This window comes from Diadema setosum, chromosome 4 (assembly GCF_964275005.1).
Source record: "Diadema setosum chromosome 4, eeDiaSeto1, whole genome shotgun sequence".
NCBI lineage: Eukaryota > Metazoa > Echinodermata > Echinoidea > Diadematoida > Diadematidae > Diadema > Diadema setosum.
The window spans coordinates 271,310-298,065 of NC_092688.1; the positions used below are offsets into that span (position 1 = coordinate 271,310).

The following is a 26,756-nucleotide window of genomic DNA, read 5'->3' on the forward strand; positions in this document are numbered from 1 at the left end:
ATAACGTACTACATCGTACATGTACTATCGATTCTAAATTACAGCAGCCATTTCTTCGTTACACATCGATATTGAGATATTTCCCTGTTTAAAGGCAGTTTACGAAAAGAGAATGATGTATACTTTTTAGCCGGTTTTCACTACACCGTAACAGTGGACCTGCTACAGATCCCGAAAAGGGCATCAATTTCATAGCAATCACAATCGCATGGGGAGCACTTTACTCCGAAATACACTGTAATTACAAAATTATCTTAAATGACGTACACTCAGAAGTACAAGAACTACAAGACAACTTATTTTGTCAGAAGATAAAGAAAATGCACAGGTGCCTGAGCAAAAGAAAAACGTAAATTTGAATTCGGCAGACCACAAAACAAAATATAATCCGTCCGAATAAACTCAGTGACAAGGGTAATGCTACCGAATTTTTCATGAGACACCTTGGGAGGTTACCGTATTTATATCCTGTAAATGTAAACCCATTTAATACAGCAACTTTTACGACGTAATAATGTATGTACACATAGCACACTCCCCTATATAGGAATATACATGATTGTCCAAATGGACTTCACAGTGATGAATGAGAAGGAGAGGTGAGTTCTGTAGGTAGGCCTACCGAGGGATCGTTGGTTGGCAAGATAGGTTAATCCAGTTTGGTATTAACAGCTTTGAATGTTGTAGCTATGAAAGTAAGCATCTTGGTTCAGCATGTCTAGAGAGGAACAAACCGAGATGATTGATTACAAGTTTACAGAGATCGGGAAGAGTGAGACAACCATGCAGGAGATAAGCAAAATGTTTACCTTTCTCCCCTAATAAGTGTGATATTATTGAAAGCACAGGGTTATTAAGCAAAGGGGTGAAGACATGATGTATAAGTTTTCTTCAATTTGTTGGCCTTTGTACAAATGAAATCTGTAAGATTACAATTGATGATCTACATTCCCGCTGGTTCCTTTTTCCGACACGTTTGCTAAAGCTGTCGATCAGCAGTACCATCAAAAAATTTTATTTGTACAGAGGGAGACAAATTGAAGAAAACTCATATCCAGTAAGTGTTATGTTACATGGATTTGGTTTAAAAGTTTACCCAATATCCTGTCTTTATTGACAAAGGAAACAAAGACAAGTGTTTGACCGAGGGGATATTGATTGTGATGTACAAACTGAGGGGAACATTAAACCTTACATACCTACCCATGACTGTCTACCATTGCTAGTTATTGCTACAAAGTGCGTTGTACAGGAGTATATGATGTGTATGTTAGTGTGTGTGTTTCTGAACAGTAGTGTGAAGGAAGGCCTCGCTCATTTATTTCAGCCATAGACTCAGAAAAGAGAGCTGGATGTCGAGTCATAAGAATAGAATTTCTTTGAAAACTGCCTTAGTGGTTGGGTAAACTTTTATTACATTGTCATCTCCACGAATTAAATCATGAGTGCATCTTTTGATGGATAATATACAGCCATACTTTACTCACAAAATTACATTAACTACGATTGATTTAAGATTCTTTAAGACCTTTTCTAAAATCAGAGGATGCATTTCTTTTATAACATCAAACAAAAATATTGTGTATCTGTTATGTTCACATTTCAGCTACGCTTTGACCAAAGCTGGACTATAGCTGAAGAACGGGACCTTTTCACTTTTCATATGAGACTAATTTTTAAGTCGGGTCACCGGCAGATGGCTATCAAAAACTGCCTTATATGTCTGTTGTTTCCTTTTACCTCCACATCACATCAATCAAAAATAACCTATTCCACTGATAGGGTCCAAGGGAAAGTGACTTCACATCAAAGAGTACAATAATTGTACAGTCAAGAGACAATAATCATAAAATGTTGAATTAACATATGTACACACACACACACACACACACACACACAAATGTCTACAAGTATATTCCCAGTGTCGTGATTTACATTCTGTACGTGATCAATGAAACGTATCTGATGAACTGATATTCTTTTTTGTTTAGACAATAGCACCAGTACTTAGTGTACCAAGTCTTAATTAACATTTGAACCCTGAAGCCAGGATATACATTGTATAAGGGTGAGTCAAGTGTTGGCACAAACCTCTCACCCACCCTCATAAAGTCCCAAATGACATGTATGTACACAGGTACCAACATTCTTTACTCTTTAACAGGTAAAAGTGTCTCAGAAGTCCCACTTCATTCAAGGCAAATCATTGTTACACAAGGGAAAAATTCTGACTCGTAGAGACAAGTGTATGTAAGCAAGTGTTGAACTTCTTCTTATCCCATGTTCTATATTCAGCTCCAAAATTTACATTATCCATCGCCATGACAATGCCATGCATAGAGTATACCTAGACAATGATATACATCAAAACTGAAACTCACATGGATGAATGTCACAATGTCAAACACTTCCAGCATCATTTAAATTCAAACTGCTCAGAAGCCAAACCGATTTCTGACTTTGTCATGTAAGTAAAGCTTGACTTTAATACTCTTGTAAGTTAACCCATCGAGCACAGTTTGATTTTGCTACAACACGCATTTCCCATGGACGGCTGCCCAAGTATCCTCGGGACTCGTCCTCAACGGGTTAAGAAGCTTTTCTTTTTCTTATTCCAAATTAAGATTAACATAGAAGATAGCAGGCTTGTATCAGCCAATCCCCCTCCCCCCGCCCTCCCCCCACAAAACAAAAAAAAAAAAAAAATACACTTAAATAAACAGAAGCCCTTGATAACACAGAGCCAACGGTCAATCAATCAAATCAACACATATATCTGATTTAAAAACAGCAAAAAGACATCATGTCCAACATTTGAGGGACAAAAGCAGACAAAGTGCGTAAATATGAATCACTCCAGCATCCACATTCTTTTTCTGTTATCTCCAAGGTCAAAATAACAATCTTTGTCTCATTATTTGTGTCATCTAAAGTCAGGACATGAAAATTGGTGTATCCCTTGGACTCCATCACTCATAGAGAAGACAATCAAGTCAAGAAACCATAACGTCTCATTATTAAATCAGAAATAAAGTCAGCAAATTCTGATCAGCATGTCTTTACCACATTCCTAGTAATGCATACAGGAGATTATCCTGTAGATTTATCTTCTTGCAAATGATCTTAAATAGAGTCAAAATCACAGTATAATGGAATGAAAGAAAAACATAGTCGTGCATTCCTTAAATTCCTGCTCAAAAGAAAGAAGAAATACAGTCTAGCAATAATGATGTGTTAAAAAGTCATTACTTAGAAATTAGAAAAAATGTGCATTATGCAGTACAGCAGAAAATCACCATTTGCATGAGCTACATGACAAGAAATGGGATGTTGCAATTTATCAGTGGAGAGACTATCAATACAACAATATATGGGACTGCTGGTTTTCTTTTAACATTTTTCTTTACCCAATGCCTTGAATCTTGTCCAGACACTGTAAAGTGCAAGCAAAGTTCATGTCTGGTTGTAATGCATCATTCTCGCATTTTGCATGTCAAACACACAGCAGATATACACAGTGTATGACATACCAGAGTTACGTGACCTCAAATATCTTATCCTGCAGAACAGTAAAAAAGCCAGGTATAGACCCTGATCACATTGTTAAAGAGATGAAACACTGTACATGGCTGGAAATCTGTGTGTATTGCCAACATACGTCAAGCATGCTACAAGGAAATTTTACCAGCAGTGAAAAAGATGACAATAATTTCTTTAGCCTAAAGTCTTCTTGTTTTGATGAAATAGTTTCCAACTTTGTACACAGGTGTTGAGTGTAAGTGGTAACCACAAACAAATCTTGTGTGCAAATCATGCTACTTTGATGTACAACTGTACGCCAAGGTTCTTGTTCATGATTCATGTGAATGCATTGTGTTAATGTAATGTGTATATGTGTGTATGCATACCTTTTAGCAGACACAGGGGCCGCGGAACGTTTTTAAGATTGGGGGGAGGTGTCAAGGTCAAGCCCGTTTAGAAGAATCTACGGGCGGAATCTTTGGAAATTGAAATTCATGGGTGATTTTAAACAATTTTTTTTTTTTTTAAGAGCCAAAAGTGTGGGGGGGGGGGGGCTGCATGCCCCCCCCCCCCCCCCCCCCCCGCCCCCCGCTTCCGCAGCCCCTGAGACATATGCACAAATGAAGAGGGCAAATTGCTTCAACATTCTAGTACTCCTATAAGCCTTATGAAGATTATTTTAAGCATATATTTTCCTGTAATATAACACTTAATAGTAAAAGGGTACCCTTTCTAATACCCTTCTTGTATTTGACCTTATGTCACAAATTTCCTCTGGTTTTCATGAGGCACCTTGAACTCACATCATCTCCCATGAGAACTCTTGGACTTTCAATGTGTCACTCAGTCTGTAGGGCAAAGGAATTCCATTCAATGAAGTATTCCATAATTCTGCTTTAGAGTAACATTTTATGTCTTCATTTTGTGCTTCTGGAAGAAATTCCAATACAACTCATTTTGTCATGAAAAACAAACACTTGTGAGGAAATATCTCTTTAGCAATAATGACAAAAGTCTCCATTATGTATCTTCAGAAAGTTAGCATACAGAAGAAACAATGTATTTCTTAAAATCAAATCTGCACATTCCACGGCGACCTACAATGTTCTTCATTCGTCAGCGTAAGACTGTGTCATCTAACTCCAGGCTGGGGGCGTTCTGTGCAGCCACTTTACGCAGTCTTTTCAGACAGTCTGTCAAGTTAGCTGCTGGAACAGCATCAAGCCATTTGAGGACATTCTGAGGATGAAAACAAGACATGGAAACTGAGGGTCAACTGGCCTGAATGATACACTGTGGTAAGCTTAGCAGGTAGAACCAACATGGACCCTCATAACTTTCCCATTCTGCAAACTTGGCACAAAACCTCTTGTAGTCTAGCCTTCAGCCATTAGCATCCATCACACGGTTACCAACTGCCCTTTTAAGTCTTAACCCTAACTAGGCCGGGCTATTTAGGAAGATCATAGAGCCGGGGGGCCTCCCAGGCCCCCCCTCCAGATCTCGGCCATCGATCGCGCGATCGCGACGAAAATTGGCACACACATTGCCTATGATGTAATCTAAAGTACCATGAAGTTAAATTTTTAAAAAAATTATCATTTATGCTAAATTATGCTAATTTATGAGTGATGATGCATGAAATCAGACAATTTGGTATAAATCACTAAATAAAGCTCAAAATGGGCACATTTTTTGTGTAAATATTCTTTTTAGTGTCCTAAGCAAATATAAGAGAAAAAAATTGTGCCATCAGAAAAAATTTCCTAAGTATTTTATTGTTTTTTGAATTTCTTATGTATTTCTTTGTTTTTTCGACTTTATGTTTTTCATTGTTTTTTCGATGAAACTTGTTTGCGACATTGTTCCAAACAAGAAAATATATTAATAATTGATTTTAATCAATAAAACCCCCAAATAATCATGCTTTTATGAAATTTGCCTGTAAGCACAGTTTGCATTGAAATTGTACACAAATTCACGTTTTTGAGCAATTTTTGGTCTGACATGCACATACATATTTATGCGCAACTTCGAAACCGTGCGACCGGGCATCGCAAATTTGGTGTCAAAAGATGCGGGAGACTTGAAAGAAAAAGTCGTGAAACGTCGCGGCGATAGCTTTTCGCGTTAGCGATACATCGCGCGGAACGTCGAGGGGGGGGCCGCGGAGGCCCCCCCCCCCCGGCCTAGTTAGGGTTAACATTCATGATTCTGAAGCAATGAGTCTAGAACTGGACACACACACATAAAAGAGTTATTTACACAGAAATGATCCCATTCAGTTTTTTACCTGAAGGAATTCCTCCCCTTGCCGTAATTTGAGCAGCGCCACCAAGGCCCACTCACTGTCAGCCTGGACTGCTGTGTTCTTGTCCTTAGTGTTACTGACCAGAACCACAATGAGTGCCCGAATAAAAGCCGAGTCCAGAGGATGGTCAACTGTCGTAGCGATGTGATTGACCATCTGGGCAGCTGTCATCTTGATGTCATTTGATGAGTGGTTCAAGCACTGGTAGATGGGTACAGACAAAGGGGCAGTAAGTCTTTGGGGCTCAAGTTAACAGTACCCACTCATCTATCATACTCTCTACATCATAGTTTCAAAATCAACTTGGTTCGAAAAATTTGTATCTTGCTATTACATTCATCAAAGGTCAATGGGTGGAACCACCAGTGCAGATTTGATAAATATTCAGAGTTTGCTTATCATACTCTCTGAAAGAGTAACACGTACCTATAAACAGCCTGGGAAAAAAAAAAATCATTGTACAAATAATCCACCTTTCCATGCTACTTTATGTTAAAAAGTAGTTATTCATCTTGCCACTTATAATCCTTGAATACTATGTTAAACAAAGAGTACAGTTGACTACCTGATATCATAACTGTTTCACAGACCTAGTTTCCTTTGAAATTGGAATATATCACCAAATGCAGTATACAAGGCAGATGGCATACATTATCCTACAGTGCAACCATTTCACTGCAGTGATAATACTTCATAAATGTAGAGAAATCTGATTTTAAGGTAAAAGTAAATAATTCTTACCTTGACAAAGGCCATGACAAGGGCTTGAGGGGCATCTCTCCCTGATAGAATGCAGTGTTTGCCATAGAAACCCATCCCTCTGATTCCGGCCACACAGACTGGGATCTAAACAAACCACATCATTCAATTTGAATAAATTTGAGGTGATCTACACAAACCATATCATTTGATATAACTTGAGGTAATCTACACAAACCACATCATTCAATATAACTTGAGGTGATCTACACAAACCACATCATTCCATATAATTTGAGGTGATCTACACAAACCACATCATTCCATATAACTTGAGGTGATCTACACAAACCACATCATTCCATATAACTTGAGGTGATCTACACAAACCACATCATTCAATATAACTTGAGGTGATCTACACAAACCACATCATTCAATATAACTTGAGGTAATCTACACAAACCACATCATTCAATATAACTTGAGGTAATCTACACAAACCACATCATTCAATATAACTTGAGGTAATCTACACAAACCACATCATTCAATATAACTTGAGGTAATCTACACAAACCACATCATTCAATATAACTCGAGGTAATCTACACAAACCACATCATTCAATATAACTTTCATCAATCTACACAAACCACATCATTCAATATAACATTCGTCAATCTACACAAATCGTATCTTTCATAACCTCATATGGTTTCCTGGCTGTAGATTTATTTCTCATGAAAAACAAAATTCAATTTAATCTCAACCGATGTCTGCAGAAAGAACCACTCTATCAAAGCAGGATATCTTGGATTTATCATATGTGCTAAAATAAGTACTTTTGTTTCATACTGACCTACATGTACATACTATACACCATATCAATACCTCTGACTCACACCATATGTTTGGGCCAGTGAAAATTTTAATATTAACTTCATATCTCTAAAAAAAAAACCTTGTCCAACTCAGGCAGCTTGTTAAATTTCCATCTCTTCTAAAAGATAATTCATGTTTCTTTGTAGTGACGAAATTATCGGTAAGAGTGTTCACTTGGCTTTTCAGCCACAAAATAGAAATCTTGTGATACTAAGGGCATAAGTGCAATCTCACCCTGTCATTGGTTGAGTTTTTGGTTGTAATCTCCAAGACAGCATCATCCCCGCTGCATGCTAGAATTCTGTCTGGTGCCCGAGCGAGGGCGACAGACAAGGCCAAGGCATAGCTGTGCTGCACAGCCCAGTTCTGGTTGGGATCATTTACTACAAGAGGAATTGAATTGAATTGAATTGAACACGTTTTATTATAAATCATGTCTCACAGCCAAAGGCTGAATTGCACATGCCTACAATCATAATTAATTCAGTGCTCTGTAAAAAAAAAAAAAACAGAAATATAAAGACATGGAATTTAAAAACAGTATGGTGGTCACATGAGGCAAATCTCAAAACAAACGGTCAATCAGTGTGGGTAGCAGCCTAATCCATACAAGAATTGCTCTAACAAAAATGAAGAAAAAAAAAACCCCCAAATATATAAATAAATAAATATACATACATACATATATATATATATATATATATTATACAAATGATGCACGGGATAGAGTGCGTTAGTGGAGGGGTATAGTACACTCGAGGGTATTTACAATTAGTGCATGTTGCACTACATTGTAAATACCCGGGAGTGAGCTACGCCTCCACTTACGCCACGAAATAATCCTGTGCATCATTTGTTTTATAAAATGGGTCGAAAATTCGAAAACTAACAGCATTTTCCAGCATTTTTCACGTACCTTTGTGGGTCAAGACGTCCGAAGATGTTCGTCCCAAACATTTACGCACGTCGCACTCGGAAATCCCGCACATACAGTATAAGTATGATGGGGGGTTGGGTTTCCGGACACTTAAGTTCCCGCATGAAAACTTACTTATTTTACATAGAATATGCACCCTTTACCTTAAAGACTTGATACAGACTCCTCATATAGGCCTACTAGACAACATACTCTGAAAACGGCGTGAGAATTAACCTGCTAAATCGTTGGATTTGCCCTTCAAAGTGACTCCATGTACGCGTCCGGTCCCACAACGCTTGGTCTACTGTACTGTACAAAGTGTACGTATATAAGAGTATACGTACGCCACACATGTTATGCACAAGGGAAGAAAGGCCGGCCGGCCAGCAGCGGCCCGAACTAGAAGTTGTTTACAGGATTGACAGCGCGTACTGTATAATGCATGCAATTCAAAGGAGCCGTGCGCACAGACGATCGGCAATAGGATTTAACCACAGTGGATTTAACACGCAGTGCGATGGGACTAGAATAACCAAAGCACACGTGACTCATTTCAGCGCTTCCTATTGGATACATTCTTGAACCCATTTTAAATATATATATATATATATATATATATATATATATATATATATATATATGTATATATATATATATATATATATATGTTTATACAGTACTGTCAACATGGAAACACACTGCTCAAAGCTGAAAAAAAAAGGGGAAAAAAATACTGTTACTATTACAATAATTCAACTTTATCAGTGAGTGTACCAGCCCAATCGATACTGACATTACTTTATCAAAAACAGAAAGAGAGAAAAAAAAAAGAATTTACTGTCAACATGTCAACACACAGCTGATCATTGAAAAAAAATACAGTTACCATTTCAACTAATAATTTGATTTTGATTTTAACTAAAAGTAAAATTTACACACCCGCACATCATATTTGTCACATGTGCCAAATTTCAAATAAAATATATAAAAAACCTAAGAGAAATTGAAGAGAAATATTCAATTTCCTTCACTCCATGTCAAACAATGGCTTAAGGCATCCAAAGTCCCTCAGGTGTTTACTGCAAACCAACCTAACCTAAACTAATGAAATGAAGAAATCTCTGGTAGAGCCTCTACTACTCTTTGTACAATCCTTACAGGGTCATCTTCAGTTGTTCAATATTCTATCCTTGAAAATATCACCAGTTACATGATCAGAATCAGATGAGGCTGCATCCTAGTCTTATGATGAGAAATGGAAGTATTACATAAACTGATCCTCCATATTCTCAAGGTAATTCCTAGTCAACTTGATTAAAAAAAAAAAAAAATCAATGCACTCTTCAGTAAAATACTTGATGTAACTTTCATCGGGTCATGGTTCTCATCTTATAATAAACATAATTATGTTGATTCACTTCCCCCATCCCTCACCCCCCACCCCCACCCCCACCCTGTGAACTCTACAAATCACACTTTAGGACACCTCAAATCTAATTCCTTCCCCATGTTCCCCATTAGCTAAGCTGCCAAGTTTTGCTTTGGAAGCAGTCAACATCCCTAATAACATGAAAGACTGTGTGTGGTAGACCATATTAATTACCTGCTACAGTGTAACTATTTTTTGTTTGTTTGTTTGTGTTTTTTTAAACAACTGACATTCATTGTAAAAGGTTTAACACCATCTTCTGAGATGAAGTGTCTAGCAGTCAATATCCAATGAGTAATACATCCACTACACATCCTTTCACACTCCTCCATACAGACATTGAGACAGACCAAAAGACATGACACATACCTAACAGACGAGTCTTGAGAATTTCTTCTAGGTCTTCATCACTCAGGTATTCACACAATGCTCCCAAACATCCAGCAGATGAAATCCGAATATTTCCCTAAAACAAAATAAAATGTCAAAATAAAGCAGCAGCATGGCAGACAACATATCTTCTCTGGTCTTCAAAAAAAGAAAAAAAAAGTGAGTTTGGTGTGATCTTCAAAATATCTTTCACGGAACATGAAATACTATAAGCCTCTTACATATAAATCAGCATTTGACACTTTTTTTGTGGCCCATTCAGACCAATTAGGTCTTTAAATCTGAAATTTTAGAGGCCTAACATAAACGGAAACATAACAATCCATTTTGGATCTTAAGTGCCTGATCAGGCCACCAACAGATAGCCTTTTTGGAGATCTGGTGGTCTGGCATCAACTTTTAGTGGCCCTGAGCCAGCGGGCCACTGTTCATGTTGAGCCCTTAATACAGTAAGAGATACATTTCCAGAATACATTCCTTCTCTCAAGAGCAAAATCAAATTCATTTTGATCTTTTGTTCAACCACTCTCTCTCATTATAATTACATGCCAGTGGATGACAGCATCACTAGAGACATTTGACTTTACAGAAAGGATTTTGACAAGGAAGTAAAACAATGACAGATTGGTGACAATTTTAGAATGCCAAATTGAAGCCAAGAAAAATGGATCTTCCTGAAAGCTAATAAGTTATTTACAAGTAGCATTGATGAATAGAGCTCTTTGCATTGTTTCCATTATTTCTAGCTCTCATAAAATTTTCTGAAGTCTCAAAGAACAATTCCTTATTATTTCTCTTGGATTTGTGAGGATATGACATCTTTGATGTATTTGGAGCAGAATCAGTGAGACAATGGTCAGATACTTGACCTCTGATTACACCATTGGTCAATGTACAGCATGGCACAGGAGTGACCTACCTCAGTGGATGCAAGCTGGCCAAGGAGAGTGGTCATCAGGGTCTTTTTGATGGGGTCACCAATCTTACCCCCAGCACCAGCTATTGACCCCCTAAGAGCCTGAAGCATTGTCTCTCTATGAGGGCAAAGGTCAAAGGTCACCATCATTGCACTCTGTACAGTATCATATGGTTACACACAAACAATTCAATATTATGATGAATCAATATACACCATACAACATTGCTATTGTGGGCTAGAAATACCTGTCTGTTTGAATAGACAAAAGCATGTCAAATGACATGATTTGAAAACAGGACAGAATAGTCAAGACATATAATCTTTTCATTATGACTAAGACAAACAAAGCAAAATGTCAAGTCACACCCAGTAGTCTTGGTGTCAAGGCTACAAACTGTGATTACTGATAGTGTCAACTGTCAATACTTAAACACTGATATCACTATAATCCCTGCTGGTAATATTACCTGACACCCGTGTCATTGTCCATGTTCTTGATACCATTATGAAGCTCTGTGAAGAGTGGGTCCACCTTGGCATGGATGACCACTAACTGACCAAGGGCAGCCGCTGCCTCCAGACGGACAGCTCTATTTGGGTCACTCAGACCTCTAATGAATGTTGTCTGTAGCTGAGGCAGGAAGGCTTTCAGGAGGACCCCAACCTGATATAAACACAGAGTTCATAGACAAAGGCTTTTAGTTTAATGTCTCCTTTAAAACTACACATACAACATTACAAAATCATTGCAGGTAGCAAGGTGACAGCCTGGTAACTACTATTCCCACGATATGCAAAGATCTCATTGTTGCAACTGATTGACAAAGTGCCCTTCATTGACACCAATACAAATGTAAACACCAATTACTAGTTTTCAGTGTTTATATAGTAACCATGATAATCACTATATATTCAGATCGATGACGGGCAATTTGTTAATCAATTCCAACAGAAACAGCTCAATGCAAGAATCATTAATTTGAATATGAACATATTGGCTGATTTAATTGTACAGGCTTTCTGACTAGGGACCTAAAACATAATCTGAGGTTGGATCACTTCTTGTTCTCCTCCTCTCACACACATCCACCATTGAACACACCTAACATAGCACCATGGAGCTGTCTTCTCACAAGGCCTACAACTCAAGACAGCTAGCATACCTTTCCAATGAGAAGTCCAAGAGTTTTCAAGATGGCCACTTTGACATTCCAGGTAAATCGGTCTCCCAGGACACGAATGAGAGGTCCAGTGATGGCTACCACTTGAGGCTTGAGGGCTGCAGTGCTGGTCAAGCGAATGACCTCTCCCAAGCCAAGGGCTGCTTGCTCTTTGACCTCTGGTGACCCGGACAGGATACCTTCTCGGAAGTATGGTAGGATTGGAGTGATGCCCTACATACCATGTGAGACAGACAGAAGTATGGCAGTCATGTATAGACAATACTCACTTAGAATGTATTCCTAATACAACCTCATTCCAGACGTCATTAGGCCTGGTCATCAGACTAAAGAAACATGTCACTCGTGCAATGATTTAGAAAGCCGACTCTCTTAGAGATACACTAGACACTAAGTATTAACCTCTATGGTGAATCTGTTTATAATTACTTCTTCATGTACGAAATCAAATCACTATAATTCATCTAGGGACAAACAGCAGAAAAGGTAAAAAATATGATTTCAGGGTGTAAAATCTTCTTGCTCCAATCTTTAGTCATGAAACAACATTTTTTTTTTTTTTTTTACCAGATTAAAAAATAACACAGTTTGAATAAGAAAATCTACAGTTTACCAACAAAAATCTTTCAGTGAAAAAAAAAGAGAACCTTCCCTTGGACATGGACTTACCTTCTTTGGAAGGCAGAAACCAGGAAGATTTTCTTCCTTGCAGTCCTCTGACGCATAGCGGACTGCATCCCGGACAGCCCGGATGTGACTCATCTGCTCTGCTGCACTCAGACTCTACAGGTACAAAAACAATCGTCTCAAATGAGAAGGGTGCCACTAATAAAGACTATTCTCATGTCATGGTGAGGATCTTTGTGACTTGCCTCAATACTTACTGACTTCCTAGACACTACATTCTTAAGTCCTGTTTGACATATCACTCACACCACAACTTTCACCAGTCAGGTAGGATAAGGGCAGAATATTCCCCAATGATCACAAGATAGCATTTTGCAGTCTTTTGATATAACAAAATACTGTCGCTCAGGTGACAAGACCTTGTACAAACGTATCTACAAAATGTAAAATGTTCAGAAAAGCAAAAAAAAAAAAAATATATATATGGTAGTCAAAGCACTATATTAAATGGGAGAGCCTTTCCTTTGATATCCTGTGATGGCTTCATTTTTGGGGTAAGACAGCTAGAATTTGGACAGGGTATTACTTAATGGATTATCTGATAATACATCAAACTAGAAATGTTGCTTTGGCGACTGGTATGCCTCCGCCATAATGCATGATTTTCCCAATAGGTCTAGATAGTACATGTGGACAATGTGTGATTACATTTTCACAAAATTGGCAAAATATTGAAATGACAAGTTTGTCACAAATGTGTTGAATGTTCACCTTCCTTGACCTAGGTTTAATTGGATGAATAGGAGAGCATGTATCTATGGATTTAAGGACTTTAACTTGACTTTGACCCATTCATACATTTAGGCATTGAGTAATTTTCAAGGTACAGGTGTGGAGAAAAAGTGCAATTTCTGAATTGAATAGTAAATTGTTACCATTTTCATCTGGCCCTTGACCCTAAAATTCATAAGATAATTACTTTCAGGTAGAACATGCATAATATGTACTAAGTTTCAAGATAACTTGAGCCACTTCCGAGATATGGAGGAAAAAGTTAGTTCAGCACTTTCACTTGATCTTTGACCTTTTGACCTTTGAGGCAAAAAAAGAAGAAAAAAAAAACTTTCCAGAGAATTTCTATTAGGTTACACACGCATACACCGAGTGTAAAAAAATAACCCTGCTGGCATTGCATAAATATGAGGGTAATAGTAAAATTTTGAAGTCTTGCACTTGACCTTTGATCCTTGACCTTTGACCCCATGAACCCTACATTCTCTAGATAATCACTTCCAGTCAATACATGTATATACTATGTTCCATGAAGATACCTTGAACAATTTTCCATGGTACGGAGAAAAAAAAGAAGTTTTAATATTTTTACTTGACCTTTTGACCTTTTCACCTTTAGTGAAATTTTATGTATTTGACCCTGACCTTTTGACCTTTGACCTTTGACCTCATGATCCAAACTTTCACCAGAGAATCTTAATTGGGTAATACATGTATACACTAAGTTTCAAGAAAATATCTTCAGGCATTCAATAGATATGGTGGAAATAGTGAAATTTTATGTATTTGACCCTGACCTTTTGACCTTTGACCTCATGACCCAAACTTTCACCAGAGAATCTTAATTGGGTAATACATGTATACACTAAGTTTCAAGAAAATCTCTTCAGGCATTCAATAGATATGGTGGAAATAGTGAAATTTTATGTATTTGACCCTGACCTTTTGACCTTTGACCTTTGACCTCATGACCCAAACTTTCACCAGATAATCTTAATTGGGTAATACAAGTATACACAAAGTTTCAAGAAAATATCTTCAGGCATTCAATAGATATGGTGGAAATAGTGAAATTTTATGTATTTGACCCTGACCTTTTGACCTTTGACCTCATGACCCAAACTTTCACCAGAGAATCTTAATTGGGTAATACATGTATACACTAAGTTTCAAGAAAATCTCTTCAGGCATTCAATAGATATGGTGGAAATAGTGAAATTTTATGTATTTGACCCTGACCTTTTGACCTTTGACCTTTGACCTCATGACCCAAACTTTCACCAGATAATCTTAATTGGGTAATACAAGTATACACTAAGTTTCAAGAAAATATCTTCAGGCATTCAATAGATATGGCGGAAATAGTGAAATTTTATGTATTTGACCTTGACCTTTTGACCTTTGACCTTGAGCATGTGCACCCAAAAGTTGATAGGCACAACTTCACCCCCTAATACACATACATGCCAAGTTTCATTAGGATACCTCAACAGGTTTCGATAGTTACCTTGTCCACAAAATTCATTACGGACGGACGGAAGGACGGACGGACGGACGGACGGACGGACGGACGGACGGACGGAAGGACGGACGGACGGACAACCCGAAAACATAATGCCTCCGGCACCACTTTGTGGCGGAGGCATAAAAAAGTGATTTCTATCCAAATTTGAGACACAAGGTCTTGTCGCCCCGGCGACGGTATCTATCAAAATGTCACAGATTACATCCCTCCAGTCCTAATGAAAATAATCATTAAATGATATATAAGGCAACTATGAAATGTACCAGTGGTATACAGTATCCTTTGTGGTTTTTGGATGTCTTCTACTTTGTATCATTTTTTACTTTTAGAATTCTAAGAAAAAATATTCTCAAGATCAAGAGCATGGGACTAAGAGTGTGTCTTCAGACACTACGATAAATAGAGTGCACAAACCTGACTGCCTACAGAGCATGCATGTCTTCTTACTCAATACCATTCATCTTATAATTTGAACATACAGTAATCAATGTGGTCTACCATATTACACATACTCTCAATAGCTCACTCCCTTCAGATACTTGTTACATATACTGGGTAGGACTACTTAAAACTCAATGTCGGCTTTGAAAGTGAAATGCATACAAATGTAGAATGCAAAATTAAAAGCCGGAAGGTTTGTTGCTAAGTTTTCTTTAGTTTTTGTTTGTTCATCATGGCAGAGATGTTTTTCCTTCTGGCTGGTTCTATACATGGTAAGGGGTCCACAGTTTGTTGGTGTCTACTCATATGTAAGGGTTTCGCAGTTCGCTGGTGTCTATACATGGTAAGAAATTCTCAGCCTGTACAACATACCTTAGTAACAGCATTAAGAGCTTCCCAACTTCTCTCTAGAACCGTCACATCGGAATCATTGAAGGACTGAATGAGAGCCCTCAGAAGCTGAGGCACAAAATCAACATAGCTTGTTGTTGTCTTGCTGAAGTAGACATGAAGGAGTGTTGCTGCTGCTACCCTCAGACCAGGTTTGTCTGCTTTGAGTTTCTGAAGGAGTTCATTGATGATAGTGTGCTGTCCCTGGGCATCTTGAACTGACAGGATCACTGTCTGGCAGTGCTCTAAGGCCTGGTGCAAACAAATTTCACACACACACACACACAAAAAAAATCCTTATTCTTTACTGTGACTGTACATTTTGTTTGTACAAAGCTATATCATTAAAAGTTTTCAGACAGGCATAAAAGATCTGAATAGTCACATAAAGTCCACTAGGGATGAACTTACATGTATCAAATCACCATACATTGGCTTGTAAAATATGGAATATTATTGTATATGGATGTGTAATGATAAATCTACACATTATCACGTATATAAAAGAATACTAAACTCATTTTTGGAACTTTCATTTCGAATTACACAGGAAACACTGCATTCATAGCTTGGATCTCACTTATTTGAAAATTGTCTAATATCATTACTGTGTGGTACTGTGCCATCCATTTTTGAAGAATACATCATCAAAGAGGATAATGCCTAAATCATTAAACTATCTCCGAATGGAAATAAGTGAGTAGCCTACCTCCTGCTCTGCCTCAGTCCCAATACTATCATCTACTGCTGTCATGAGAGCATTGAGGATCTTAGCTAGGTGTCTAGTCAGGGAGTCTCCTGCCACCTCAGACAGGATGGCTAGTACACCTGTGTTCACTGGAGGTTGGATCAGCTGCAAGAAGAAACGAGATTAAATAACATTTATACCACCAACCATCAGAATGCTTTACATTTGTACTTAATTGTACAATGCAATCAAACCTGTGTGACAAGCACTGTTAACAGCACACACACTGAAACGACAACAACAACAAAATACAGTGTACATGTACAAGTACTCTAGGTGCAAGATTGTGTCCAACTAGAGATATTGCCGATAAAACACTCAAGGCTTCTTTTTACACAGAAAAATTCATCACTAAATTACAAGGGCTATGCAGCACACTGATGTGTATTAAAGATTCTCTAGTAATGTACCTCACGTTTGGCCAATTTACTTCTCGTGCTGTCAGACAGTGATAATAATAAATGTCAATGTGACATGTTTGTTGCATAACTATCTACATGGTGGATTCTGTCAAAATATGAAGTAAAGGTAAATTTTGTTACTCTATGATTTGAGCAAAAATACAATAACAGATTGATTACCTTGCATAATTGTCATGGTTTGTATGAGAATATCATACAGGTATTCTTCATCTTTCATCCTTCTGAATCAGCTAAAGCAATGAATATCTAATTATTTTATTCTTCACTGCTAACTTTGAAAATAAACATAACATCATTATCAATCTATCTGAGTCTTCTCATTGACACAATGTGAGCCTGTTACTGATTGTACCTTTGGGATGAGGAATGGTAAGACCACCCTATTCTTGACAGCCATGACTTGTTTGAGTCCATCCAGTGCAAACTCTCCCACCTCCTCATCACTTAGCTTCCCCAGGAGGTCAGGTAAGATGTCCTCCAGTGACTTGTGGCCTACAGTAAACAGGTGCAGCACATTCATTAGATTTATTAGACTACTATAACAGGTGCAGCACATTCATTAGATTTATTAGACTACTATAACTACTACATTCATTACATTCATTAGACAACTATAACTACTACATTCACTAGCTTCATTAGACTACTATAACTACTACATTCACTAAACTACTATAACAGGTGCAGCACATTCATTACAGTAGATTCATTAGACTACTGTAACTACTAGATTCATTAGACTACTATAACAGGTGCAGCACATTTATTAGATTTATTAGACTTCTATAACAGGTGCAGCACATTCATTAGATCCATCAGACTACTATAACAGGTGCAGCACATTCATTAGATTGACTACCATAACTCTCAACTCAACCCATTTTACAAGGGTATAATTCTATTGGTGTATGTACACATTGGTTTTCTGAATTCATCACACCACTGATGGCTGCCTGAGATAAATGTCTTTTCCTGGTTCACAATGCCACTCAGAGACATAGAACAGGCAACTTGTATCTACATCTGTTGATAGGACTTGGACAGTTTGTTGTACTAGCTAGAATAACAACAGACTGGTGTCCATCGCTGCCAAGACTAGTTAATGGCACAGCGTAAACATGCTTTTCAAGTGTTTGAATACACCAAAGTAATGTATTCAAGTCCAATGAAGAAAAATGTCAGCCTCTCACCAATGGTGTTGTGAAGACTGTCAAATGTTCTGGCTGCTGCTTCCCGGACCTCGATCAGGGGATCGCATAGCGCCCTCTTGACAGTCAGTACCAGACTTCCACAATACGTGAGAACCTGAGGCAGTAGACATTAGGTGATGACGGGATCAGTGTAAGCTCTTCACACCAGTAACATAGCATGGATGTGACATGAAAGCAGATTCTCATCGACAGTAAATAAACAGCACTGTCACTCAAACACACAACAAAATGTTAAATGTCAAGATTACTGGAAGTGAATATAATATGCATAATAGGAATTTTCTTAGCGGGATGGAGAAACATTATCATGCAAATACATTTAAGATATATGCTCAACATATTTTCTTTTCTTTTTTTCATTTCCATTACAGCCTCAAAGTAGACAAGAAAGTAATAAACTAATCAATCAAATTAGAGATTGTTCCAGTTACTAACAGTGCACCAAGGACCATATAAAGAGAATGAATAAGAACTGCTCAGACCATACTCTTTATGTGAACTGTAAAGATCATGTGAATTGCAGAGACCATGTGAACTGTATGGACCATTTGAATTAGATAGAGACAAGAGTCATACCCACCTGTTCTTTGCTAGTGGAGCTGATGATCTCACTGAGGCCAATACACACTCCTTGTCTTTGGTCACTCTCTGTGGAATCCAAGCCTTTCTCTAATACAGGAATCATCTCAGGTAGGACTCGGTCTCCAAGTTTGCGCACCAGATCACCAAGGGTCCTTGCAGCCACCTAAACAATGAACAGAAATCAGTTTACTGATGGGACTACACATCATTAAACACAGTATAATACAGAAATTTTTATTTCAAATTAATTATCAAACCAATCATTAATTATCAATATCAATTTCCTCCTTTTCTATATCCACATCTTATTCCCTGTACTGTTGAATAACAATGGAAACTAGCATACCTTAGATATCAAGCATATTAAATATAGTTAGAAAAATTATTATACATTGCTGCTACAGCAATGCAAGAACTTCATGCATTGTAGACTAGTCCAAAGTATATTTGGGTAGGTGTCTCAGAAGAAATGTGTGTTGTAGCCAAACCAGCTTCCTCAACTCACTGAAGACAAATTTATTGCAACATGAGTGAATGTTTCAATATGCACCACAGAATCTATCATTGGTGGGAGTGAACATTACATACATTATAACTTAATGAACATAAAATATTCTTTAAGATCACATACGTACAATATGTGCCTCATACCATATAACTATGTTTTTTCCCTTAATAAACAGGTTTGTTACAAATGAAAGAAAATAAACAGGGAGAGTAGCTGTATACCTGTCTCTTGTCATAGCTAGTGCTAGCGAGACAGCCCAGTAGGAGAGTGAAGAGAGTAGAGAGGATGTCTTTCAGTGTACGTGGAGTGTTGACCACTACAACCTTCCACACGTGGAGTGCTGCTTGCCGTACCATGAGAGCTGTGTCTGATCGTCCCATGTATAAACCTGCTAACACTCTATTGCGCCTTTCAACACCAAGGACATTGATGATTGCCTGCCATAAAGAACAAACATCCATAGTAAAGAAGAAACAACAAATATAATACTGTAAGAATTAGACATCACACATTTTCTGGGAGTTTCATGACTTTGCTTTGATATTTAAGTCACTTTTTTACACACTATCAACTGTAAAACCTTCCAATCATTGGTGACATACCTGATAATAATACTAACTTCAGACCCACCAGTTACAATCCATATATACATATGCTTATATTTCCATAGAGAAAGCTTTCATTATGACAGTAGGCGATAATATTGTCATAATTTTGTTCCGTTACACCAGTAAACTTTTCTGGTAAATGCTACTTTTCATCAGTAGATAGCAGCACCCAAGATTCAGAGTGCAGAAATGAGGTTGGGACTCACCTTAGTGGAATGCTCTGTGCCAAAGTTGTCATCCTCATCTCCAACAGTCGTCATCTTACCAGTGACACCAGAGATGCGATAGAGAAGATCTCCCAGGAGTTGTACAGAGCTGTATCGAATTCTCCAGTTATCATCAAACAATCCTTTCTCCAACTCTGGTAGGAAGACATTGACAGCTGTCTCTGCATACATGTTGATGATGCGTTGACCAGCTCTTAGGGCCGTGTCTCTGACAAATTCACTCTCATCGGCCAAAGCCTACAGGTGTACCACAGAGAGAAACCACAATTATTGATCTAAGATGTCTTAGAATTGTCATAAAATATCAAAGTGCAGAAAAACTATTTTGAGATAAAACATCCACAGCCTTCTCAGACTGTGTTTAATACATGTAGATTACGCTGCAAGACATTATAAAATGGGTTCGAGAATGTAGCCAATTGGAAGCGCTGAAATGAGTCACGTGTGCTTGTATTAATTTCTCACTAACATGCACGGCCGACGTCACAATGTTTGCACTAGCAGTGCGCACTCAATCAGTTGTTACAAGTGTGTCGCGCGCTACTATACGCGCTCTTAATCCTGTAAACAACTTCTAGTTCGGGCTGCCGGCCGGCCTTTCTTGTGTGCATAACATGTGTGGCGTACATATACTCTTATACGTACAGTACTTAATATGTGCGGGATTGATTTCCGAGTGCGACGTGCGTAAATGTTTGGGACGAACATCTTCGGACATCTTGATCCACAAAGGTACATGAAAAATGCTGTTAGTTTTCGACCCATTTTATCTGAAAGAAGACAAGAAGTTGCTTTATACATTCACAATATCAAAACTTGACCGAACTGCTTAGACATTTTCTCAGAGTGTCATTTTAAGGGAAGTACTGCTCTCTTTACAAAAAAACTTTCATGTAATAAACCGAAAAATGATCTTTTACAAAGATTAAAAAACAAATGTAATGAGAGGAAGTGAGACGTACTATGAGGAGTGGTGAAATAACAGGGCCAACAAAAGGAGCAAACTTGTCTCCAAAAGTGCCTGGGAGGTAGATGAACATCATGATGTAACCATCCCTGATGTGAGAGGCAATGTCTGGAGCTTCGGCTGTCTTCACAAGGTCTGGGATGTACTTCTCTAATGTCTGGATACCCATACCAGCAAACACCTCACTCAAACCTGGAGGAAGAGTACACACACCAGATATAGCAGGCTAGGCTTTAGGCTTCTGCACAATCTTGACTTTGATTGACAAGTAACTTTAATGTTTTTACCTTATTCCTACATTTCAGATTGTTGACTCTGTGTAACAGAATTCATCAATATATATAACACATTACATATTTGTATTACAAATCACACCATTTTTTTTTTTTTTAGTATAAGGACATACACTGTATATCAATATAATCATAAATGTTCTGTTCTGTTAATGATGAATGAAGTTAAACATGTAAATTCCTCTTATCTTATAATAGACAAATTAAATTCTCTAGTTTACTGGAGGAAATATTAGAGGAATTTGCCAGTGGTACAGTCCATTAGATTTAGATGAAAAATGATTCCTTTATTTCTTTCACTACTGATTTCAGAACTGCACTTTACAATAATCCTAATAGTACAATAGCTTTCAAATTTTCAAAAGAAATTCTCCATAAACATATTTTCTCCTTGTTACAAAATCAATGAAAATAAAAGGTCATAAAATAGGAACTCCATGAACAAAAGTCATAAAGAAGAAACTCCCTGTACAAAGGTCATAAAAGAAGGAACTCCTTATACAAAGATCACAAGAAAGGAACTCCCTGTACAAAGGTCATAAAGAAGGAACTCCCTGTACAAAGGTCATAAAAGAGGAACTCCCTGTGCAAAGGTCATAAAGAAGGAACTCCCTGTACTCACCCTGTGCAGCACCAGACCTGTCCACTGAGTTCTGTTCTGAGGTAAGTTTCTCCATCAACCACGGTAGGAGGTCTTCAAAGCTACTCTCCCCCATCCCCTTCACCATGGCCCCCAGAGCTCTGGCTGACACTTTCCTCACATCTGGTACTGGATCCAGCAGTGAAGCCTTCAAACCCGGCATGACAGAGGGCAAGTATGGGGCTAGATCCTGAGAGCAGAACAAGAAGGCACTCATTTAGACACGCCATCACAGCTTGTACGTACATGTATTACATGATGGTAGATCATGCCATCTTTCTCCTCATGTCTTACGCACAAATATACACATTTTAAACTCCAGCCACTCTGGCTATCAAGATTTCATTTATGTATCAGATGAACCTAGCACATTCATCACTTACAAATCGTATCTGACACATTTCCATTGAGTCAGATGGAATGAAATACTTTTATCCTTACACGTGTAGCACTCAGGCTTATTTGTGACCTTGGGAATTGTGTAGTTGTTGAAACCACACAATTTTATTTGATAAAACCTAAGTGAGAGAGGATAATATAAACCAGCACAGAAGTTTGCTTCAAATATTCATAAAACCATCAATCACGTGCTTATCTATGGTATATCCCTATGGTAACCATCATGGGCAAAGGTTTTAAAGCTAAAAGCGAAGAGTCACTGCACCAATCAGGAGGACTTTGTGATGATATTAACACTTTACGATTCTGAGCAAGAAGGATTTGACTCCCACCTTCTGGTCAGTTAGAGAGTACATGTTGCCTATGATTTGAGACGCCATCTTTTTGGTTTCGGTAGACCGGTCCTGGAAAGATCGCTGGACAACAGGCATGATGAGGGCCAGAGAGGGAGCATCGATGAAGTGAACAAACTTGGTGTCAAGGAGAACCTTGAGGCAGGTAGCTGTGTGCCTTGAGGGATCTGACAGGGCTTCCAGGAGGGTGGGTACAATGGCTGGAAGAAGACATCAAACCTGGGTCATCACTTGTGATTAATAGGACTGACACTACTGACTACTGACAGCATTACACAGACTGCAGTTTGTAAAGATTAATTTTCCAAGAGGTCTGAGACACTGCCTCCATACCACCATGAGGATTCTACTGACAGCAATGACACAAACATGTTTAATTATCACACGTCTACAGATCTGTACACATTCATCATCCATCCAGTACACGTTAAACCTAACTTACCTTGGATCTCTGGGTTGCGGATAACGTTGCCAATTTGCTTCAAAGCCTGAGCACCAGCCTTCTGCACCTTGGCGTGTGAGTCAGTGAGAACCTCTGTCAGTTTGGGAACAATACTTGGCAGACAGGAAGACAGCTGCTTGGGAGCACAGTATGCCATGTTACCAAGCAATTCCACAGAACCTGTCACAAGAGGCATACATTAAAAGGAAAGAGAGATAGAAGTACTCGTAGTGCTCACTCTCAATGATGTTTCCTAAGTCTCTTATTACCTCATCCTAATTTCCCTTCCAATCCTTCTATTAGACAATTACTGGTAACTTCTATTCATTCATCACACTTTACAATTTTAATTCAGCTTTTGACCTCCAGTTTAAAAAGAAAGAAAAACATAGCAGATGTATCAGACTGTTACAGTGTGGAGCTGTAGCTTCAATCTTAAGCTACACTGGCAACAAAATGAACACAGACTTCCTAAAAGACATGCATTACACACAGTACAGACACACAAACACTACCTATATCCACATCATTTTTTATTAAGATAGATGAGTAACAGTTTCCTTTTTCCTCTTAATTACAACATTTACAATATAGAGCTGCTTTGACAATTACGTAACTTGTTCTGATCATTTTTTTTTTCTTTAAAGTAGCACAAAATCAAGAAATTATTTGTGAACAGAAACTCATAAATGGCATTATTGCATAGACATGCACTGGTTGGTTATAAAGCCCGAGTACTGCCTAGACAGGCACTGGTTGGTTATACAGCTTGGGTTCTGCCTAGACAGGCACTGGTTGGATATAGAGCTTGAGTACTGACTAGACAGGCACTGGTTGGATATAGAGCTTGAGTTCTGCCTAGACTGGCACTGGCCTGTTATAAAGTTTGAGTACTGCCTTGACAGGCACTGGTTGGTTATAAACTAGTTTGAGTACTGCCTAGACAGGTACTGCTTGGTTATAGACTAGTTTGAGTACTGACCAGCTTTGGTCCTCCATGAGTCCTCCTCCAAGGCAGCCAAGAGAGATGGTAGGACCAGCTTGACCCCATGACCACTCAACTTACTCATCACTGCCTTAGCTGTATCATCCGTTGCCTACTCAGAGACAAAGATAAACCAGAAAACTTGTAGTTTTTCATATTGGTCACAAGAATAGAGCATATCTCTACAGCACAAAACAGAAAGAATAAGAAATTACATCAACATGTCAAGAACTGACAAATGTGTTGTAATGAAAATTGGTCGGTCATGTTCAGACTCCCAATATGTCATGAAGAAAGGGTCTGACACAATTGTCTTGGCTCAAACAAAAGCTGAGAAGGATTTGGGTGTTTTAGTGGACTCACAATTGACATTCAAGGACCATATTTCCCAAGCTGTTGCAAAGTCAAATAAGCTGTTAGGAATTATTAGGAGATCCTTTGTATATTTGGATGAGGATACTGTTAGGCTCTTGTTTAAAGGCATTGTGAGACCCATCTTGGAATATGGTCAAGCTGTGTGGTCACCTTTCAAGCTAGGTGAACAAAGAAGACTTGAAAGTGTTCAGAGAAGGGCGACTAAAATGATTCCGGGGATTAGGCATTTGTCCTACTCTGAACGTCTACGCCACCTTTCACTGCCATCTCTCAGTTACAGGCGAAAAAGAGGGGACATGATTGATGTGTACAAGTATCTACATGGACACTACCACACAAAGGTTGACATGTTCTCTCATAATAGTAATGGACGAACACGTGGTCATTCTATGAAACTGGGAAAACGGTTTGCAAGGTTAGATGTCAGAAAGTATTTCTTTGCTAACAGAGTTGTTGGTATGTGGAACTCTCTCCCAGAAGAAGTGGTCTCTGCTTGTTCCATAAATGCCTTTAAGAATAGGCTAGACAAGCACTGGAAAGGTGTTGTGTTTGCTTATGACTGATTGGGATAGTCATTACATGTATGTGTATTTGGTACATAATACATGCTCTTGGTCTCCAGTAGCTGTCAACTCCTGCCATAGGCCATTTTTGGTAATAACACAAATACGCAATAGAAGTTGAGCTGTTAATTGTATAAGAAGGGTAACAGCGCTGGACAATTGCTTGATTGGAAAGAGAGCATCAAGAGATAACTCTACCTGATCGATGAACAGGCTCTGTCCTACACCATCGTTCCGGAAAAGTAAAAGTAAAGTAAGTAAGTAAGAACTGACTTGACAGTGACTCTTATTTGTTTCTGTTTTTGTTTATATTTTTAATAATTTCAGACTTGAGCCACACAGTGGACAGAAAACCTTCATTGGCTTTCATCACAAACTTAGAGCATCTCTTTATTGGGATCTTCACCATGGGGAAGAAACACTGCGAGACATGTAATGACAGGACAAACTTATACAGGAACACACTGGCTACACACTGGCCTTGTGCAGCTGAACAGCACAGGGCTTCGCCTCTCCCTTTCCATACCATTCACATACAATTCCAATTCCAGTCATACACAAAATACAAAAATACATGAGATCACTGTGATCTCATTCATACACATATGATATACAGAGAATCGTAACAAGCTTTGCAATGAAACGGGTAATTATTCACAAATGTTGTGACAACTGGGTGTTTTTCATGTACTGCCTAGAAATTGAGGCAAATCTGTGATTCATTAAAGACTACAGTCATACCTCTCTGACATACTGGTTGCCATCACCAAAGCAGAGTAGAAGATGAGGGATGACATGTACAACATATGGCTCAAATAGACGTCCTAACATGCTGCACAGCATCTCAAAGGCAAACAAAGAGCCTGTAAACCAAACAAGAGCATAAAACTGTCACCATGAGAATATTGGAATAATGGTCAAGACTGCAAGCATAAACGCCAAACTACGTATGAGTGATATGCGAGGGTATGTTTGTGAGTGCGTGTGTGACACTATGTGTGTATATGTCTATATGCATTATTCAAGAAAATAAGAAGTTTTCTTCAGGTGTATGTTTCTTCGGTTTGTCTCCCTCTACAAATTAAATTTGTTAAGATCGCAACTGCATCGTGTTTGTTAATTTAAAGATCAGCAGTTGCGATCTTAACAAATTTAATTTGTAGAGGGAGACAAACTGAAGAAACTTACACCTGAACCTTCACCCCTCTGAATAATATCCTTCTTTCATTTAAGAAGTTTTCTTGTTATAACAGCTGTAGTGATAAATGTGCGCCTTTTCAATACATTCAAGAGGAGGAACAGATATTTTCAATAGTGAAGGAATGAGAGTCATGTGAACATAATAATTAATATCGTAATTTTCGTGAGTTTGAAGTCATGCTTTGGTCTTTGAGTCCCGCCAT

The 26,756-nt window shown here is 38.3% G+C and overlaps 1 protein-coding gene across 1 annotated transcript in view; it reads right to left on the reverse strand.

Annotated features, from left to right (window-relative positions):
* Positions 1-4,113: 4,113 nt before the first annotated feature.
* LOC140226732 (stalled ribosome sensor GCN1-like) overlaps positions 4,114-26,756 on the reverse strand; it is a 58,823-nt gene continuing 36,180 nt past the window's right edge. The window contains 22 exon segments of the mRNA XM_072307160.1: positions 4,114-4,761; positions 5,816-6,034; positions 6,575-6,679; positions 7,652-7,800; positions 10,135-10,231; positions 11,075-11,189; positions 11,542-11,738; positions 12,238-12,468; positions 12,925-13,038; positions 16,013-16,282; positions 16,740-16,883; positions 17,553-17,692; positions 18,391-18,505; positions 18,992-19,156; positions 19,723-19,938; positions 20,316-20,573; positions 21,299-21,495; positions 22,219-22,426; positions 22,968-23,188; positions 23,431-23,610; positions 24,413-24,527; positions 26,095-26,216. Coding sequence (XP_072163261.1) covers positions 4,639-4,761; positions 5,816-6,034; positions 6,575-6,679; positions 7,652-7,800; positions 10,135-10,231; positions 11,075-11,189; positions 11,542-11,738; positions 12,238-12,468; positions 12,925-13,038; positions 16,013-16,282; positions 16,740-16,883; positions 17,553-17,692; positions 18,391-18,505; positions 18,992-19,156; positions 19,723-19,938; positions 20,316-20,573; positions 21,299-21,495; positions 22,219-22,426; positions 22,968-23,188; positions 23,431-23,610; positions 24,413-24,527; positions 26,095-26,216 — 3,701 coding nt within the window. The 3' untranslated portion in view covers positions 4,114-4,638.